The sequence below is a fragment of the Tachypleus tridentatus genome, chromosome 3 (assembly GCF_004210375.1).
Source record: "Tachypleus tridentatus isolate NWPU-2018 chromosome 3, ASM421037v1, whole genome shotgun sequence".
In the NCBI taxonomy this organism is placed as follows: domain Eukaryota; kingdom Metazoa; phylum Arthropoda; class Merostomata; order Xiphosura; family Limulidae; genus Tachypleus; species Tachypleus tridentatus.
In genome coordinates, this window is record NC_134827.1 from 98,368,296 (window position 1) to 98,389,076 (window position 20,781).

The following is a 20,781-nucleotide window of genomic DNA, read 5'->3' on the forward strand; positions in this document are numbered from 1 at the left end:
TAGCCGTTCCAAATTTAGCTGTTTAAGGCTAGAGGGAAGGCAACTAGTCATCACCACCCACCACCAACTCTTGGACTACTCTTTTACCAACGAATAATGGAATTGACCGTCACAAGTAACGCCCCCACAGCTGAAAGAGCAAGTATATTTGGTGTTACGGAGATTCGAACCCGCGACCCTCGGATTAAGAGTGGAGTGCCCTCTAACCACTTGGTCAGGCCTGTAATACCCTTTCTCCTCGTTTCCAGGTGCGAAGGTTTTATTTGGCTTGTTTTTAATTAAACATAAAGCTACACAAAAGGCTGTCTGTTCTTTTCCGGTCACGGGTATCGAAACCTGGTTTCTAGCGTTGTGCCACTGAGGAGCAGGCGCGAAGGTAAGCAACTTATGTTATGGTACAGTTTAACATTACTTGTTTTTTAAAACAATCAACATTGATAATATTTTAACATACTGTTGTACAAAATGTTTGTGGCCTGGCATGGCCATATGGGTTAAGGCGTTCGACTAGTAATCCAAGGGTCGCGGGTTCGATTCCTGGCCGCACCACACATGCTCGGCCTTTCAGCCGTGGGGGCGTATAATTTGACGGTGAATCCCACTATTCGTTAGTAAAAGAGTAGCCCACGGTGGGTGGTGATGACTAGCTGCCTTCCCTCTAGTCTAACACTGCTAAATTAGGAACGGCCAACGCAGATAGCCCTCGTGTAGCTTTGCGCGAAATTCTAAAACTAACAAACAAAGAAAACGTTTATATTTTATCAACCATTAATTTATATCCGTTGAAACGAAGTTCGTGCGAATATTCTGAACAGACTAAAACTGAGCATGACTACGACATAAAAAGAAGTTCGCTCAGTTGTTAAAAGTAGCAAAGAACGTAATCGTTCAGAAAAGAAAAATGAGAGAACTGATAAAACAGGCGGGAAAATGTGGGAGTTCAAATATGAAAAGCAACAACTGGTTTTAAAGTTTTATACACTTAAAAGAACAGAAATATATCAAACTTTAATATGAATATGAATGAAACATTGTTAAACAGTATTTACCTGTCCACGCACAGCCATATATTTCAACTCGCATACACACAGTACGAAGAAGAATGCTGTAGGGAACGAACCGTATTTTGGAAGCAATGATTGGTGGATCTACTTTCTTTTTCACAGGAACATAAGTATTCGTGTTGCCTTGAAGAAGCTGTAAGATTAAAGAGAATAATAGCAATAAATACACAATTAGGCTTAAGCTTGTAGAATAGAAGAACTATACAATCATTTTATAACTACTAGGAATATTCTGGAGTAAGTTTGCATTTTAGAATCTGCAATTCTTAAAAAAATCAAAATGCGTGTAGAAATTTTCTATGATCGTTGAATAAACTTAACATTATACATATTTATCAACAATTAGCGCGAAAACTTTCGCAACTTGTTCATACTGCACTTCTCGGCCGATCTCCAAAGCTAAGTGGGAGGGTGACCACCTGGGAATACAGGGTGATAATGACAATTTTTTTTTTAAAAAAAAAAGCTCCCCTCTAGTACAGCAGTATGTCTACGAATTGGTATAGAGGTAAGTCTACGGAATTAGAACGCTAAAATCAGGGGTTCGATTCCCTTCGGTGGGCTCAGCAGATAGTCCGAGGTGGCTTTGCTGTAAGAAAACACACACACGTTTGTACTGTACACATCCTTTCGTTTAAAGAAACGATAAACCTTAATTCATCCCATGTTTCGATTTCTGCTGTACCATTATCTGTACTGAAAGAATATAGAACTTCAAAGATTGTTGTAGCGTAGCTTCTACCCAATGCCAAAAATAAATGTAAGTAACTTATGTCTATGTAAATGGAATAGCAGGATCTCTTGTGTCTACACGTAACAACCTCGCAGAGTGTGGATGAATTTTCACCAAAATTTGTATGAAGGTTCATTAGACCCCTGTGGAGGTACAAGTTTTCATTTTTAGGGTTTTATTATCACTACTTCGCTTTATCTTCATCAAATGTAATCCATGCGGAGACACAAATAAATTTACATTTTATAGTTTTTATGGACACTTCTTTTTTGTTTGATTTTTACAATTACATAGAAGGGAAGCAACTTGACACACCCTAAGCCTACCTTTCACTAACAATGAATTTACATAACTTTCCTCCAGGGGGCGGGTAGTCCGGCTTGTGATTAATATAGACGTTTTTTTTATCAGTATTACTAAATACAGAGGGAATATACAAATATTCAGTGTGCACGTCACTCAATACATATGGTGGGTATAAAATAATACACGATCATATGACAGATATTTAATAGGGAATTATACATGATGCTTGTACTTAACATGACACATATACTGAATAAAGAATTACGCATGGCCACACGACACAGACATTTAGAAGATAATTGTGCATGACTAAACAATAGATATTTAGGTAAGAATTAAGCATGGATATATAATACATATATTTAGTTAAGAATTAAGCATGGATATATAATACAGATATTTAGTTAAGAATTAAGCATGAATGTATAATACAGATATTTAGTTAAGAATTAAGCATGAATATATAATACAGATATTTAGTTAAGAATTAAGCATGAATGTATAGTACAGATATTTAGTTAAGAATTAATCATGGATGTATATAATACAGATATTTAGTTAAGAATTAAGCACAGATATACAATACAGATATTTAGTTAAGAATTAAGCATTGATATATAATACAGATATTTAATTAAGAATTAAGCATGGATATATAATACAGATATTTAGTTAAGAATTAAGCATGGATATATAATACAGATATTTAGTTGAGAATTACGCGCAATCTTTCATTCCCCTGGTCTGTCTATCTTCATTTCTATCTCACTAACCCATTCACTGAACTGAACTGATATTCATTGTTCTACGTTTTGGACCAAGAAGGACCAAGTTCAGCGTCATCCACTTCTTAGGTCCCGGCATGGCCAGGTGAGTTAAGGCGTTCGATTCGTACTCTGAGGCTCGCAGGTTCGAATCCCGGTCACACCAAACATGCTCGCCCTTTCAGCTGTGGGGGCATTAAAATGTGACGATCAATCCCACTATTCGTTGGTAAAAGAATAGCCCAAGAGTTGGCGGTGGGTGGTGATGACTAGCTACCTTCCCTCTAGTCTTAACACTACTAAATTAGAAACGGCTAGCACGGATAGCCCTTGAGTAGCTTCATGCGAAATTAAAAAAACAAAACAAAACAAATCCTCTTCTTACCTCTCTGAAATCGTTATTTTGTCTGTACTGTTACTATAGCCTGGGTAACAATTCTGGTAACATTGGTGCATTGTTCACAGCATGCTACATTTTGTCCATTGTCTGCAGCTTTTAATTAACATACGCTTCTTCGTACCCCGTGCAGTAATATTAACTGGCATATTTTCACTAGCTTCGCTTATGCATGGCGCATATAGCCCATCTACCTGACGCCACAAAACGCCAAACAAACAAGTTCTGCATGATCGCAATATTACACATGCAAATTCTTGCTTTTAAAAATTCCCGCGCGAGATGTTGGATCGTAACCTTTTGTGGTGGTGTTGTCCACTGACAGTTTGTTGTATTACCACAAAGTCAACTATTTCCGTCTTCAAGACGTCAGTTTCCCTCGATACGTCAGAGAGGCCTGTCTGTACAACACACCTCACTGATGAGGCAGCACGCACTGTCGAAACTTGAAAAAAAAAAAATCCACATGTTTTTACGGACTAACTAAACAGCATTGACTCTGATCAGTCGGTATAATTAAGAGAGGCCCGGCATGGCCAGATTAAGGCCCTCGACTCGTAATCCGAGGGTCGCGAGTTCGAATCCCCGTCACACCAAACATGCTCGCCCTTTCAGCCGTGGGGGCATTATAATGTCTCGGTCAATCCCATTATTCGGTGGTAAAAGAGTAGTCCAAGAGATGGCGATGGGTGGTTATGACCAGCTGCCTTTACTTTGGTCTTACATTGCTAAATTAGGGACGGCTAGCGCGGATAGTCATCGTGTAGGTTTGCGCTAAATTCAAAACAAACAGTTAAGAGGAAAAGAAAACAAATAGAGATCATATATATATATATATATGTGGTGTCGCGAAGAGTTAATTAACGGAAATTATTGAAAACTGATGGTGATTTGAATCAAGAAAACAAACTCTCTAACTATGAAATATCATGAAGTTCTTTATGTTTCAGCGACTCACATATAGTAGACTAGATGTCTACTATAAGTCATACCGGCAAAGTGAATCGAATCATTTGACATTCTTCTAGACAGACGTTTATCGAATACGATGTTAAACATCACCATAGATGTACTAGACGTTGCATCATTAAGACATTTATATTTTTTAAGTTGCATGCCAAAGTATTTCGAGTCTATTTTTGACACTACGTCGTATAACGTCCTCCCTGTCTTTTCTCTGACGCATCTTCCACACAAAGTTACGAGACTGCTGTCATTTCCTTGTCATCGGAAATGATGTAATGTAAGTTAATTAATCACTAGATCCCACCCTTAACCACGCCTCACTTGTTCATCACGTGACACAAAAGAAAAGTTAAAAGAAGTAACATGAGTGCTCCTCAGCTTTCTTAGAAAGAAAATGATTACATTCAAAATACTTCAACAAGGGTCACGTGCAATAGTTATGGATTGAGAGGTGTTGTACGAAAACACTCTGAGGGGGGAGTCAGGAATTTTGAGAACATTTAACTCACGTATTATTATATAATATATATTTACTGTTGCCCACTGTTTTCACCTTTACTATTAATAAATTTAGATTCAACACATCAACACGTATTAAAAAAAGGTAAACCAAACAACAACGAAAAAATGGGAGGGAGGCAAAAAGCAAAGTCTCCCGGGGGGGGGGGAACAGCGGTGACTCTGCGGGATTATAACACTAGAAATCGGGTTTCAATATTTGATGTAGGCACAGCATAGATAGCCCATAATGTATCATCGTGCTTAATATTTTGTTCTCGTCCAACGTGCGACCTGAATAACTGATATCACTTCCAAACTACGCTTATTAGCAATCTCTTGCAAACCATTATAGTAAGGGCTAAAAGTGAAACACTTTTATGACATTCCAGTATTTGTTTTACAGGATTTTCCCAGAGTAAATGAACTCGTAAATCTTGGCAGAAGTGCGTGTTTCGAAAGACCACAATAACTGCGCGCTCTTTTCTCAACGAAGACTGGTTAAACCGAGGATGTGGCTTCGAACGTAGATTAGTAGTCTTACTTACCTATGGGGGTAGAGGAGGATCTTAAAGCTCTCACTGATTTCAACATAATTGGATGTAAACGGTATACGTTGCTCTCCACTCAAAGTGGCATTAGGCGAACAACAAAGGAACTACACCCCAGCTGCGAGAAGGAAAAGAGAAAACTCCTGTAGCCATTACAGAAGATCCCGCGAGTGTAATTAGTCCTTTACCTTCATTTCAAAATGGCTTCGGCGAAAGTTACCAATCTCTGCTGTTCGTCTCTCTGTCTGTCGATTGACGCAGAATATTAACGCAAAACATATCGTTAATTTGGACGGTATTAAAGAAAGGTCACATCGATTTTAACATATATAACTTTTAAAAAAACAACGGGAGTGACGTATGAACAAATGCAACTTCTAACTTTTATCATACACACAGTTTATAAGACAAAACAACTCCAAACACTGGCGTTTTTACAAAATGAATTATTATTAAGCCAATGTATTGTTTTAATACTGGCACTTTAAGAAGTGGGCTTCAAACTATGATAAGTCAATATTTCGCAATTGTTACATTTTGCCTTTTTACCGTTCGTATAGAAATATTACAATAAAGAAGGCCACACATTAATCGATGTGTGATTATTTCAAACAATATTACTCTGAAATCTGTAACAAAACAATATTTTTTCAAGATAAATGTTCTTCGGTCTTACAACGGTAAGTCTATGGAGTTACAACGCATAAATCAGGGGTTCAATTCCCCTCAGTAAACTCAGCAGATAGCCCAATGTGGCTTTACTATAAGGAAACACACACACACACACACACACAGAGAAATGAAATAGAAACACTATAACATGAAAGAAAAATAGGCCTTTCATTTTCAGGGGCAAACATATGCTAGTATAAACTTCTAAATACAGTAATGAACATTTGAAAAGCAAAACAAATTCAGGTTTACGGAAGAAAAAATTTTGGATCCAATCGGCCCCATCAGAAGTCCTTCTAATAACTAAATGTTGAACTTTGAACAATAAACCTCTAGCTTAACAATAATAAGTCACTATTTTGAAGCTATATCGGCCAATTAGTTGTTTCTTTTTTGCAGTAGTATCTAACCAATTGTTGAGGAATCCAGAAGTGTATACTGATGTATAATTGGATAACGTCCAAAGAAGTTAGAAGATAAATGTTCTTCGGTCTTACGATAGTAAGTCTTCGGATTTACAACACTAAAGCCAGAAGTTCGATTCCCCTCGGTGGACATAGGTGATACCCAGATGTGGCTTTGCTAAAAGAAAACACACTCAAAATACATTTATAGAATTTAGGCATGAAGTTATGCACATATTTATTGTGGTTTCTCAACCATCAAAAATACGCATGGCCAGGTGGGTTAAGGCGTACGACTCGTAATCTGAGGGTCGCGGGTTCGCATCCCCGTCGCACCAAACATGCTCGCCTTTTCAGGCGTGGGGGAGTTACAATTTGACGGTCAATCCCACTATTCGTTGGTAAAAGAGTAGTCTAAGAGTCGGTGGTGGTTGGTAATGACTAGCTGCCTTCCCTCTAGTCTAACACTGCTACATTAGGGACGGCTAGCACAGATAGCCCTCGTGTAGCTTTGCGCGAAATTCAAGAAAGAAACAAACGAAAATTTTTGTTTCACTCTTTCCTAGAATTTTTGTAATCGAATTTTAGACATGGTTTTATTTCTCTCGTCCCCATTGTATTCTGTATGTACCTTACAACTTTAATATAGCACTAAGAATAAGAACAATCCTGTTATGAGCGACTGAAAGCTCTGCGTAGCGAGAGTACAGAGATTGATTAAGTAAACATATCACAAACCAATCACACGCAAGAAACTAAAATCACAGAGGAAAAATCTTTTCCGTTCTTAAGTGACTCCATCTCCAGTCAAAACCTGTCAGTACTATTTTCCTTTTCATTGATCCCAGTATATTTCTCGAGAACATGTTATTCCCAGAGGTGAACCGTCGCAGTAGAAGGCGTTATCTTTTGTCGTTTCATAGTTTTACTTATTGAAACAACGGATATACATCTGGGCCAAGCAGTAACACAACGGTTTAGAAAGAGGGTTTGAGGTAAACTTAACCAATGAAACGCCAATTAAAAGAGATATTTAGTGTTCCATTTATCCAGGGTAATTTCAGAAGTGATAAAAATGTTTGAATATAATCTTAGTAAAAAATGAAACTAATAACAACGAGATGTTCTATGTAGGGGAAGTTTTAGGGAGTCCATTATAGTTTTTGACTAAGGATCCAAGAACCCTGTGTTTGATACGTGGTTCAACCAAATACCCTTCGTAATTGTAGCTCTGGGTGTGTTATAATAACTATTTGGATAAGTGTTGGAGTATCCCATCGGATCCGAAAGTCTGAGATTGAGGTGCCTGGCTATGTAATCATTTAGCCTTGGTGTTTTCTTTGATTCGAATAATCGTTAAAGTGTATTTATCCTACCATACTATTACACCATTATTTTAGTACTTATCTCTTTCCTTATCCTTGTAATATTCTTGCATTTCGCCCAGAAGATGTCATTGTATTCTTTGTCCCTAACTTCACCTTCACTTGTTTTCATATGATGGCAAATCATCAGGCTAGGTTTCTGAGTAACTGGTATGCCATCGTAATCACATCCACACTTGTAACAAGTGGGACATTACTAACTTTACATCTGCAGTTTAGCTTCGAATACGACCGCGTTTCCATCTTGACAAGAACCAACATTCTGAGAGCCTGGCTTGTGGTCTCGGCGGTTTTTCACAAGTTTCATAAAAATTCCGAGTATGGTAAGTTTTCCATAGGTCATACACTACAATAAATCCATAACATTTGTCCAACTGTACTGACAAAAACCAATTCTAACTTCCTTGGATGTTATCCAATTATACAAAGGTTAACATTTCTGGATTCCTCAACAAATGGTTACATACTGCTGCAGAAAGAAACAACTAACTGGTGGATACAGCTTCAACATAGTGAGTTATTATTGTTAAGTTAGAAGTTTATTGTTCAAAGTTCAACATTTATTTGTTAGAAGGACTTCTGATGGGGCCGATTAGACCCCAACAATTTTTTTCTTTCGAAAAAACTGAATTTGTTTAGTTTTTCAAATGTCTATTACTGTATTCAGAAGTTTCTACTAGCGTATATTTACCCCTGAAAAAGAAAGATCCACCTTTCGTTCGGGTTATAGAGTTTCTATTTCATTTCTGTGTGTGTGTTTCCTTACAGCAAAGCCACATTGTGCTATCTGCTGAGTCCACCGAAGAGAACTGAATCCCTGATTTAAGCGTTGTAAATCCGTATACCTCCCGCTGTACTAGCAGGGGACTATATATTTAATTTCTATCAAGACTTCTTGAACATACTTGTTTTACTAAGATCAAGACTGTACTAGCATATGGGAATATGAAAAATATCCAAGAATGAAAAATATTTATTTGAAATATTAATGTCTATATCACACTAACGTATTGTGAAGACTGATGAAACACATAAAAATATATATTACAGGAGTACTCAGAATTAAACAATGGAATGTTTTTGTTCGGGGACATATCATTTAGATTTTAAGATATGGTAAATTCTAGGTATAAACTTAAATAACTATTAATATTTTGAGCTTGTATTCACATAGGAATAGAACACAATACGTCCATACAAAATATGTTCCAAAAATGGGATTTCCATACATTTGCTTCTTCTATTGATGACAGTGCTATAGTGACCCAGCATGGCCAGGTGGTTAAAGCACTCGACTCGTAATCCGATGGTCGTGGGTTCGAATCCCTGTCATACCACACACGCTCGCTATTTCAGCCGTGGGGGCGTTATAATGTGACTGTCAATCCCTCTATTCGTTGGGAAAAGAGTAGCTCAAGAGTTGGCGGTTGGTGGCGATAACTAGTTGCCAAACTTGGGAAAGCTAGCGCAGACAGCCCTCGTCTGGCTTTGCGCGAAATTCAAAAACAAACAAACAAACAAACTTTCAATAGGCAGTTGCAGTCCATTAAAGTTTTCAAACTCACACTAAGTCAATATATTAGTCAACTGATTGCTTATTTATAAACTCAACCATTACGTTAATGTGATTTAATTAGCTAAATCTCTTCAGCATCGGGCTTAAAATTCATTTTAAGTGTGGTGAAGACGATTAGAGATGTGGCCCGATTAAATTACAACAATAGGTGGAGCTACAAACGGTGCATTCTCATTGAAAGAGGCTATCGCTAGAGGGAGTGTTTCGACGTGACTGGGTACAAGAAACTGACGAAGCAAATTAACTCGTGTAATGTATTCCTTTTGTTTTACCTCATTCTGTTTCCCGTCTTTTTATTCTACCGTGAAAGACGTTAAAGCAAAGTTTATTTTCCGATTTATTGGTTTCTGGCAATGAAAAGGTTTCGTTATCTACACTTTGCTTGATCATTTAAGAAAACTTTTCGAAAGCCTGTAATTGAATGTAACTATTGAAAATAATCCCGAATTTTGGTATCGCTGACTGCATTCCATGGAAATTTAGAGTCCCTATAATAAATAGTTAAGGTTACCCCATGGGGTTCTCTGGTGTTTTTGTGTTTGTTTTTTTTAATTTAAACATTGTGGGGTTGACGTCACATTATACAATCACAATTAATCAGCTGTGAAACTTTGATGAAACGTAACGTGATTTAAAACTAAACACAGTTAGGGCTAAATCTACTTGGACTCCTTACGAATTTAGTTGATTTGATTGTCGACAAGCGGAAAGCTACACAACTGGTTCTCTGTGTTCTGCCCACCACGGTTATCAAAACCCAATTTTTAGAGTTATAAGCTCGTATACTCACCGTTAAGCTAGTGGGAGAAAGGGGGAAGGTTGGAAAAGTTAAAATTAAGGACAGATGTTACTTCCAGTTCTTTACAAAAGCTGTAATTTTACAGGACAGTAACCCCTATCAGACTCACACAGGGGTAAATTTAGTGATGATAAAAACTCACGAAAAGGTTTTTTTTATGTGCACTTAGCGTTTCTAAATCGCATCCGCGGAACTTCATTACCATAGGATGTGCAGCCCGGTATGGCCATGTGGTTAAGGCATTCGAGGGTTGCTGGTTCGAATCCACCTCACACAAAACATTCTCGCTCTTATCAGCCATGGGGGCGTTATAATGTAACAGCCAATCCCACTATTCGTTGGTAAAACAGTAGCCCAAGAGTTGGCGGTGGGTGGTGATAACTAGCTGCCTTCCCTCTAGTTTCACATTGCTAAATTAGGGAAAGCTAGCGCAGATAGCTCTTGTGTAGCTTTGCGCGAAATTCAAAACAAACCAAACCGTAAGATGCAGCAAGCAAGTAGGTACGCTTATAATTATCCCACGATAAAGCAGGATTTTAAAAGTGAAGTAAGTAAGATTTGTGTGGTTGCAAAGTATTAAAAGTTTTATTAATGAGAGTGCTGTTTCTCGATAAAAACTAACGGATGTGTAAGCAAAGTGGTAGAGTAATCATGTAGGAACACTAGATGAGTGAAATCAGTGATGAATATTTGATTATTCATATACTATAAATACGACATTTTCTTAGACTGTGTGTATTTTTATTTAGAGAACGTTATAAATTATTTTTGACAATTCACCCGAGGAACAAAAGATGGCGCTTTGAACATATATTTCAAATATGCATTATATTTTTTGTTTGTTTGTTTAGAATTGAGCACAAAGTTACACAATGGGCTATCTGTGCTCTGCCCACCACGGGTATCGAAACCCGGTTTTTAGCGTGTAACTCCGCAGACATACCACTGTGCCACTGGGGGGCTGCATTACATAAACAAGAAACTTGTTTGTTTGTGTTTCTTACAGCAAAGCCACATAGGACTCTCTGCTCAGCCCACCGAGGGGAATCGAACCCCTGATTTTAGCGTTGTAAATCCGAAGACATACCGCTGTACTAGCGGGGGGCAAACAAGAAACTGCCAAAATGGAGGGATAAAAAACGGGTATAAAAATTTAAAAAATACATAGATTAACTTTCAATATCATTAACAATTAATTATTTGAAAATTAATTAAAATCCAATATACCAAAATACCGAATCAATACCCACTGAAGGCTCGAAATGGCAAGGTAGGTTAAGGCGTTCAACTCGTAATCTGAGGGTCGCAGGTTCGAATCCCCGCCGCACCAAATATGCTCGTCCTTTCAGCCGTGGGGGCGTTATAATATTACGGTCAATCCCACTATTCGTTGGTAAAAGAGTACCTCAAGAGTTGGCGATGGGTGGTAATGACTAGGTGCCTTCCCTCTAGTCTTACACTGCTAAATTAGGGACGGCTAGCACGGATAACCCTTATGTAATTTTGTGCGAAATTGAAAAAAACAAACAAACATTACCCACTGTACCTTACAGTGAGAGAGAATGAACTCTCTGTTAATAATAAAAAGAAATACAAAGTGATACTTAATCGTCAGTTAGTCTACATCACATTTAGCCAACGAATGTTTATTTATTGAAATCAAACTTTCAAAACGTCACGTGTTTTTTCGGGCGAGTACGGGTGCAACATAACCTTCTGGATGTGTGTCGCTTACAGGCACGCTATGTGAATAATATAGTAAACTGGAAAAAGTGCTCAAACTGACTATAAGTCAGAAATGAGTTACTGTTCAAGTTATCTAAAGTACCTGAACTGACGATTAATTACAACTTAAGGGTTGTTAAAGTTAACTTGAAGTACCTGAACTATTAATTATAATGTAAGGGTTGTTAAAGTTAACTAGAAGTACCCGAACTGACTAATAGTTATAATGTTAGGGTTGTTAAAGTTAACTAGAAGTACCTGAACTGATTGACTGTTTTATATAAAATATTACTAGAAGATTCAGTGTATGAACAGTTTTTAGATGATGGTTTTGTGTCTTCAATATCAAACACAAAACGCAATAAAACTTTATTAAAAGACCGGTGTAGGTTGTCATGAATTTCTCAATACATATAATGATATAATTTCCTGTAGAATTTTGACTTTCATTTTTAATCATTGTTAAATTAAATGCCTCGTTGTTATTGTGTAATTAACTGACTGGTCAAAGTGTTATTGTGTAATTAACTGACTGGTCAAAGTGTTATTGTGTAATTAATTAACTGGTCAAGGTGTTGTTATTGGGTAATTAACTAATTGGTCAAGGTGTTGTTATTGGGTAATTAACTAACTGGTCAAGGTGTTGTTATTGGGTAATTAACTAACTGGTCAAGGTGTTGTTATTGGGTAATTAACTAACTGGTCAAGGTGTTGTTATTGGGTAATTGAACTAGTCAAGGTGTTGTTATTGGGTAATTAAATGACTGGTCAAGGTGTTGTTATTGGGTAATTAAATGACTGGTCAAGGTGTTGTTATTGGGTAATTAACTAATTGGCCAAAGTGTTTTTATTGGGTAATTAACTGACTATTCATGGTGTTACTGTGTAATTATTCTTATTGTATTGTTATATTTTCCATTGTATGATAATAAATATTTTGCTGCATTGTGCCTTTCCTTTTATCATTTTTGTGCTTTTATTATATGCATTGCTAAAATGCACCCTTCCTGTTCTATCGTGTGTTACCAAAACCCTATGTAAAGCACACGTTTTTTCTTCAATGTTTATGATCAATCGACCCGATTAAGCATATTTATTTTACACTTCACCCGCGAAGAGATTAATGAAGGACTGAAACCATTGAAGGAAGTTTGTGTGCACGTGACGATCAAACCGTCGGCCTGGCAACAGCAGACGTCGGCGGCAGTGTGTGTGAATCTTCACATGTCGCTTCAGCTATTAAAGGAAATAATAAGTTTTATCCCTCTTTAATCCATTTCTGGCAATGCGAAATGCACCAAAACAAAGCTAGTGGAAATGTCCATTCTCCTTAGTTCGACATTCTTTCTTTAAGTTCTTGATGGCGCCACCTATATTTTGCTTTCTCTTGTTCTGCCCATTATAATGAGAGAGGCTGTCGCCCGTACCGTCCATTGAAACATCTTGCATGTGGTGCAGTAAAGCCAGTTTCCATGGCGTTTACAGTTGAAATGTTACCCTATCAAGCAAGAGCAAAAACAATCCTTTACAGACGAAGAAGAGCACGTGCTCTTGAAAACTTTTCTTGTTTTCACAGTATGTTGTAATATCAGTTTTTGCTCTGACGAGCTTGCTTGAAACAGTGGATGAAGGTAGCTAAATCGTTAAACACTTTTCAAGTGTTAACACATACTCCTGTTTATACAACAGCACATATTGTTTATTAACCCTCTACACATATATACATTAGTGCAAACCGGTAACTGAATAATTTAGGGCCTGGAGATTGCCATCCTATTTAAACCCTCTTGTGAGTACCGTAGAGAGCCTTCTAGTAATTTTTCCGCCCGTCGACGCTCTGAGGCCGGCTGATTGCTCCGCTCGGCCGCTACAATTATAGCTCTGCGTTTATGTACAAATTTACAGACCCACGCAAATGTATATGTACTAAAAATAAACAGAAAACAACCAATCATAAGCACAAACTTACATCTGGTCATTATTACGGTAGTCTTACTGTTATGATGTTTCAGTCATAAACTCGATACGAATCGAAACGGCTAACTTTTGCTAATATACAAGGTGGCCCGTAAGTCCCTACCCATCCATATGTTATCATGTTATATTCAATTGCACATGTATTATAATTTTTTAATTTTTTTTTCAGAAAAAAATATGGCCGATTTAAGCCCATTTACACTTGAAAATGTCTCACAAAACATGGCGTCGCATAATATTATGCAGCGAGAATAAGGACTGAACTTATTATAAAATCTAGATACACTAGACACATAAGATATATGGATGGGTAGGGACTTACGGGCCACCCTGTATATATATATATGTAAATGGCGAAAAATTATTATAAAAGAACTAAAATTTATAAAAACAATCGTATTTTTTTAAACAGATTAAATATTGTCAGCCAGGGAATTTTTAAATTTTAAAATATGAAAAGACGATTAAAACATTTGCACAATAAAAACGGTAAAATAAAACACGGACTAAGAAAAAACATATTTTCACCCTTTTTAAACTGGATGAACCGACGATTTTGAGAGCGCACCGTTATTAAAGTAAAGGTTAGATTATGAAACTGGAGGAAACATCACGCGTCTAGTTATAAAAACAGTTAAAACTTTCCCTTAAACCTACGGCATATCTCAGATGACAGCTGAGATCGTAGCTAAATATTATTATAATCGACTCACCGTGTCTGTTCTGGAAATAATCCATAACGTTAACTAGCCTCAAGCGACAAATCGAGCTACTACAAATTAACCAACATTACCAGCAAGAGAAAATAAAACATAAACGACATCAAATCTCAGAATAAACATTGCAGATGGTGAAAAAACATACAAAGGGGTTTATAGTAATAACCCGCGTTTCTTACCAGATATCAAACAGTATGAACTCGGGGACCTATCTTCAGGAGTCATTACTTTAATAATTACACAGACTTGTATGCATTAATGCTAATTTCCAAGCTACGTTGTAGAACTTGGGCTAATTGGTTGTTTCCATGATACAAACATTAGAACTTGAGTGAGTTAGTCAAGTTTCTGAGAATTAAAAGCTATATATAAATATATGTACTAGATAATGGCTCTCACTTTTTTCTTTAATGCAAATTTTTTAATTAGACCAGTATTAATTTACTTAAGAGAATGTGACTAGAAGAAGAAAGACAAAAGTTTCCAGTTAGAGAAGGCAAGTTAGAGTACGCTAAGTTGTTTATTTATGAAGACACACTTTCGACAAATTAAGAGAATGGGAAGTTTTCTTTAGTTCTGACAAGCAGTACAAACAAGTAAGTTGATTTAATTAGTTCGTTATTCTCATGGGTAACATCTGTTATCCTTAGTGTTCTAACGCTTGCGTTAAAACAATCAGTTTGTTCCTAGGAATGCCTCATTGATCAAGGTAATAGAAAAATTATAGCTTTCCTTTCAGTGTTGTCACCTTACAGAAATGGTTAACGTGGGCTTTGAGTTCCAGCAAGAGAAAAAAAATATATAGAGATTGAGAGTTGGTACGTAAAGTGAAAGTTTAGTGAAACAAAAACACAGTATTTCTGCTTTGAAACGTCTTTAGGTCATTTGTTAACCCTTAAACGAGCTCAATATCAGTTCGTCTATGGATATATTAAAAAGAGAGTACCTACATTATACCCTTCTTCTTGGTTTACTCTTTATATCACCAGATGCACGATGTTTCCAGATAAAATATGTTTTGGTTACATAAAAGTACTTGGTTTATCATTAATAACCGTTCACAAGACCAAAGTAAAATAGGAACCTATTTCGCTTTATGGGAGGAACCATCTGGACCGTGACGTTTCTATTTCTTTAAAGATTACGTGGCCGGTTTTCACCTGACAGAGCATGTTGATGACCCAGTTCTATTAGCGTTGAAAGGGCTTAAAGCCACGTGGAGCTAGCAAGCGCACAGAGGTGAGCTTACTATGGTAGTGGTGAAGGGAGAGATGGAGACATTTGTCGTTGTTGTTGAGCACGTGATTTAATATGAATTGTAGATTTGCCAAAAATGATGACGTGAGTAATTCCGTTGTAAAATATCACCTGACGTTTTCTCAAGTCAGATATCAGGTCTACTGGAAGATCTCGTGATGTGTTAGGTACGAAAGAAATAAAATGGCAAAGGAAGAAACATATGCATTGACGTAAAATATTTTAACGCAACAGGATTTTCATTCCAACCTCACTGACCCCAAGTCTCCATTAACGTTCACTGGCTTTAGGAAATTCCTTTTGTGACCTACAGAAGCCTATAGAAAAAGGCATGTCCTAACATTCACTAGCCTTAGGAAATTCCTCTTGTAACTCACAGAAGCCTACAGAAAAAGGCATGTCCTAACATTCACTAGCCTTAGGAAATTCGTGACCCACAGAAGCCTATAGAAAAAGACATGTCCTAACGTTCACATGCCTTAGGAAAATCCTCTTGTAATCTACAGAAGCCTATAGAAAACTGAAGTCATAAAGGGTTCCTTAAAAAAAATAAACATGTTTACTTCATAATTATTCCATACCAATATTCTAGTTGAACCGTGACACCACATTCTGAGAGTCAGAAGAGGTTTTGTTTGCATGATTGACACATTGTTGACTAAAATTAAAGTGTTTAAGTCTATTATGGATCGTCGCAGGGAAACCTTTACAACACATAGGGCACATACTGGTATTTAGGGTACCGTTTGACCACGAATAAAAATTAAGATTTACAATAGGTTCTCTTAAGGAATCACTCGATACCTTTCACCAATGACACGTGTAGAGAGTTACTTAATCTCATGACAGCTTTCATATAGCTTTGCGCGAAAGCTATCTGCGCTATCCATCCCTAACTTAGCAGTTATAAACTAGAAGGAAGGCAGCTGTCAACACCGCTAACTAATGGCTTTACTTTTTTTACCAACGCACAATGAAATTGACTGTAACGTGATAGCGCCCCTAGGGTCGAAAGGGCGAGCACTTTCGGTGACGAGGATTAGAACCTGAGATTATAAGTGGAGCACCTTAAGGATAAGACCGTTAACGTCAGGCTTATGCATGTGTGTGTGTCACCATCTGCTGTTCAACTTTTTATGGTAAAATTATTTATTAATGTAAAAAAACGTTCGTCCGCCGAAACATGATTGTTCACACATGTCCCACTTTCCACTTTAAGCATATACATTTTTATTACCATCTCTTCTCAGGAAGCCCGGCATTACCAGGTGGTTAAGGCACTCGACTCCGTAATCTGAGGGTCGCTGGTTCGAATTCCGGTCACACCAAACATGCTCGCCCTTTCAGCCATGGAGTCGTTATAATGTGACGGCCAATCCCTCTATTATTTGGTAAAAGAGTGGCTCAAGAGTTGGCGGTGAGCGGTAATGACTATATGTCTTCCCTCTAGTCTTACACTGCTAAATTAGGGACGGCTAGCGCAGATAGCCCTCGAGTAGCTTTGCACGAAATTTAAAACAAACCATTTTCCCAGGAACTATATTTTTGTTACAAGTACAACATTGGCTTCTTAATAATGTGTCACAGTTTCTCCCTTAAATTTACTGTTGTCAAACGTGATCTTTACTTTCACAAAACAATAAATTAGACAAAAAATAACGTTTTGAGAGCATGCAAAAACAACCTCGCTTTTAATGATGGCTTAATATTTACGTGGAACTTATAAAATGCGTGGACGCATAAAATTGTTATTTTTATATAAATAAGTATTAGATATAGATATTTATAGTTCAACAAGTTTTGGAAACACGGAAAGTATTTTGTTCTAAAAGCGATATATGATTTTGTCTTTCGCTACATCCACCTGCGCTTGCAATGTGTGTAGTCTTTTTATATAAATGAGTTACACGTGGAACAAAGACATAGTAAAAATTAACAGACTCCTACAGTGTATGTACATCATGAGAAGCCAAGTGGAAAACAGTGAAATGAATACTTTGGCAAGGAAAAAAAACTATTTTAATTGGTAGGAACGGCAGGTCTTCAGTGTGCATGAATACACTGAGGTTTTTAGGCAGGAAAAAAGTTCACGAGCTTTGGGTTTCTTTTGTTTCGCCACATCAGGGCCACGGTGAGGGGCTCAGTTTATTATTATTACTCTATACTGTTACCCAGACAATGTCTCTCCGCACACCGAAGGGAAAAATTAAGTCTGTCCAACCTCAGACCCATGAGCGTTTTGGAGGCGACGAGTGTCTTCAACGTTGAGATGCTCGACGTTCCTTTAGATTAATTACTCTTTGGATCAACAACACAACCTTTACACTGTAGGGAAGTAATTACAGAACGAAAAAGTTTCAAATTAGAGTTTAAAAAAATGCTGAACATTATTTGGATAGATTACAGTACACAGACCCCCACACCCCACCCTTCTGACACAGCACGTTCCCTAAACTCGAGAGCAAGAAAGTTGCAACAGGCTAGTTTTATGTGAAAGCCAAGAACTGTAACACAGGTTATAAAAACCGTACGTCGAACCGTAGCCAAGATTTTTGTATTTGATAAGTCCTCCTCTTAAAAAACAAACAAACACGCACACAGTAGTATATGGTTGTCAATGCGTAGGAAGAAAGTTAAAATGCGAGTGGGTGCGTATGTGTTATCGTCAGACATTCCAGTGCCGCATTCTTTTCTGTAATAATGTTGTTAAAAGAGCCTTCTGTTCGGATCAGTTTACACCCTTGCCTAATTTTTGTATATCACGTGCGTTGTTATGGCAACTTTAACACGAGCTGTGATTCATTAGTCGACGACATATTGGCAGCATCGTTAGCCTGTATATACGACAGTTTGGTTTGGTTTGAATTTCGTGCAAAGCTAATTGAGGGCTATCTGTGCAAGCCATCACTAATTTAGCAGTGTGAGACCAGAGGGAAGACAGCTAGTTATCACCACCCACCGCCAACTCTTGGGCTACTATTTTACGAACGAATAGTGGGATTGACCGTCACTTTATAACGCCCCCATCAGACAGATTTTACACAAGGTTTTTGCTTCCAGACGAAACCGGTCATTTCTGATTGGTTAATGTTTCAGTCCTGACTGCCCCTGTATGAGCAGCGAACGCACCGTTTCGGAATTAAACTGTCTGACAACGGTAGACAAATATTTGTACCGTTTCACTGTTCATACTTCACAGTATGTATTACAACGTTACACAAAGATATGGTAACATAACACATAGTGACGTAGATCTTCCCGTGTTCTGAGAGAAAAATAAAACAAAACACGTGGCTATACTTTCAAAGAAATACACACGTTTGTGTCTGTATGTTCACATCGTTCCGGTTTATGTGTTTGAGAGTAATAAGCAAAACAAATGATTTATTGACAAGTGCGTGTGGAATGGCCTACTGTATTTTAACAGAAAAAACAGATGATTACTGACAAGTGCGTGTGGAATGGCCTACTGTATTTTAACAGAAAAACAGATGATTACTGACAAGTGCGTGTGGAATGGCCTACTGTATTTTAACAGAAAAACAGATGATCACTGACAAGTGCGTGTGGAATGGCCTACTGTATTTTAACAGAAAAACAGATGATTACTGACAAGTGCGTGTAGAATGGCCTACTGTATTTTAACAGAAAAACAGATGATTACTGGCAAGTGCGTGTGGAATGGCCTACTGTATTTTAACAGAAAAACAGATGATTACTGACAAGTGCGTGTAGAATGGCCTACTGTATTTTAACAGAAAAAAAAAAGATGATTACTGACAAGTGCGTGTGTAATGGCCTACTGTATTTTAACAGAAAAACAGATGATCACTGACAAGTGCGTGTGGAATGGCCTACTGTATTTTAACAGAAAAACAGATGATTACTGACAAGTGCGTGTAGAATGGCCTACTGTATTTTAACAGAAAAAAAAAGATGATTACTGACAAGTGCGTGTGGAATGGCCTACTGTATTTTAACAGAAAAACAGATGATTACTGGCAAGTGCGTGTGGAATGGCCTACTGTATTTTAACAGAAAAACAGATGATCACTGACAAGTGCGTGTGGAATGGCCTACTGTATTTTAACAGAAAAACAGATGATCACTGACAAGTGCGTGTGGAATGGCCTACTGTATTTTAACAGAAAAACAGATGATTACTGACAAGTGCGTGTGGAATGGCCTACTGTATTTTAACAGAAAAACAGATGATCACTGACAAGTGCGTGTGGAATGGCCTACTGTATTTTAACAGAAAAACAGATGATTACTGACAAGTGCGTGTGGAATGGCCTACTGTATTTTAACAGAAAAACAGATGGGTTTACTGACAAGTGCGTGTAGAATGGCCTACTGTATTTTAACAGAAAAACAGATGATCACTGACAAGTGCGTGTGGAATGGCCTACTGTATTTTAACAGAAAAACAGATGATCACTGACAAGTGCGTGTGGAATGGCCTACTGTATTTTAACAGAAAAACAGATGGGTTTACTGACAAGTGCGTGTGGAATGGCCTACTGTATTTTAACAGAAAAACAGATGGGTTTACTGACAAGTGCGTGTGGAATGGCCTACTGTATTTTAACAGAAAAACAGATGATCACTGACAAGTGCGTGTAGAATGGCCTACTGTATTTTAACAGAAAAACAGATGATTACTGACAAGTGCGTGTGGAATGGCCTACTGTATTTTAACAGAAAAACAGATGGGTTTACTGACAAGTGCGTGTGGAATGGCCTACTGTATTTTAACAGTAAAAACAGATGGCTTTACTGACAAGTGCGTGTGGAAAAACCTACCCTATTTTAACACGATAATAACAACGAGAAAACACATAAACAAATCTTAATATTTCACGACAAACAAAATGTACACTGTCTTTAAAACATGGCCTTGTGTGGCTTAGAACTAGCGTTCCGGAATATAAATCGAAGAGTCCATGGTTCGCTTCCTCTTGCTGTGAAACCGCACTCGTTATAAG

General features: G+C 37.5%; 1 protein-coding gene across 12 annotated transcripts in view; it reads right to left on the minus strand.

The window, feature by feature from the left end:
- The window catches only part of LOC143247571 (discoidin domain-containing receptor 2-like), a 384,888-nt gene that overhangs the window by 27,012 nt on the left and 337,095 nt on the right, over nucleotides 1-20,781 (minus strand). For 10 of the 12 annotated variants that reach the window (XM_076495857.1, XM_076495853.1, XM_076495861.1 and 7 more), the window contains one exon: nucleotides 1,050-1,197. In XM_076495857.1, the coding sequence (XP_076351972.1) occupies nucleotides 1,050-1,197 (148 nt within the window). Of the gene's footprint in view, nucleotides 1-1,049; nucleotides 1,198-3,252; nucleotides 3,442-15,486; nucleotides 15,738-20,781 lie in introns of those variants that run through there. The other 2 variants (XM_076495864.1, XM_076495865.1) reach the window with 2 other exon arrangements.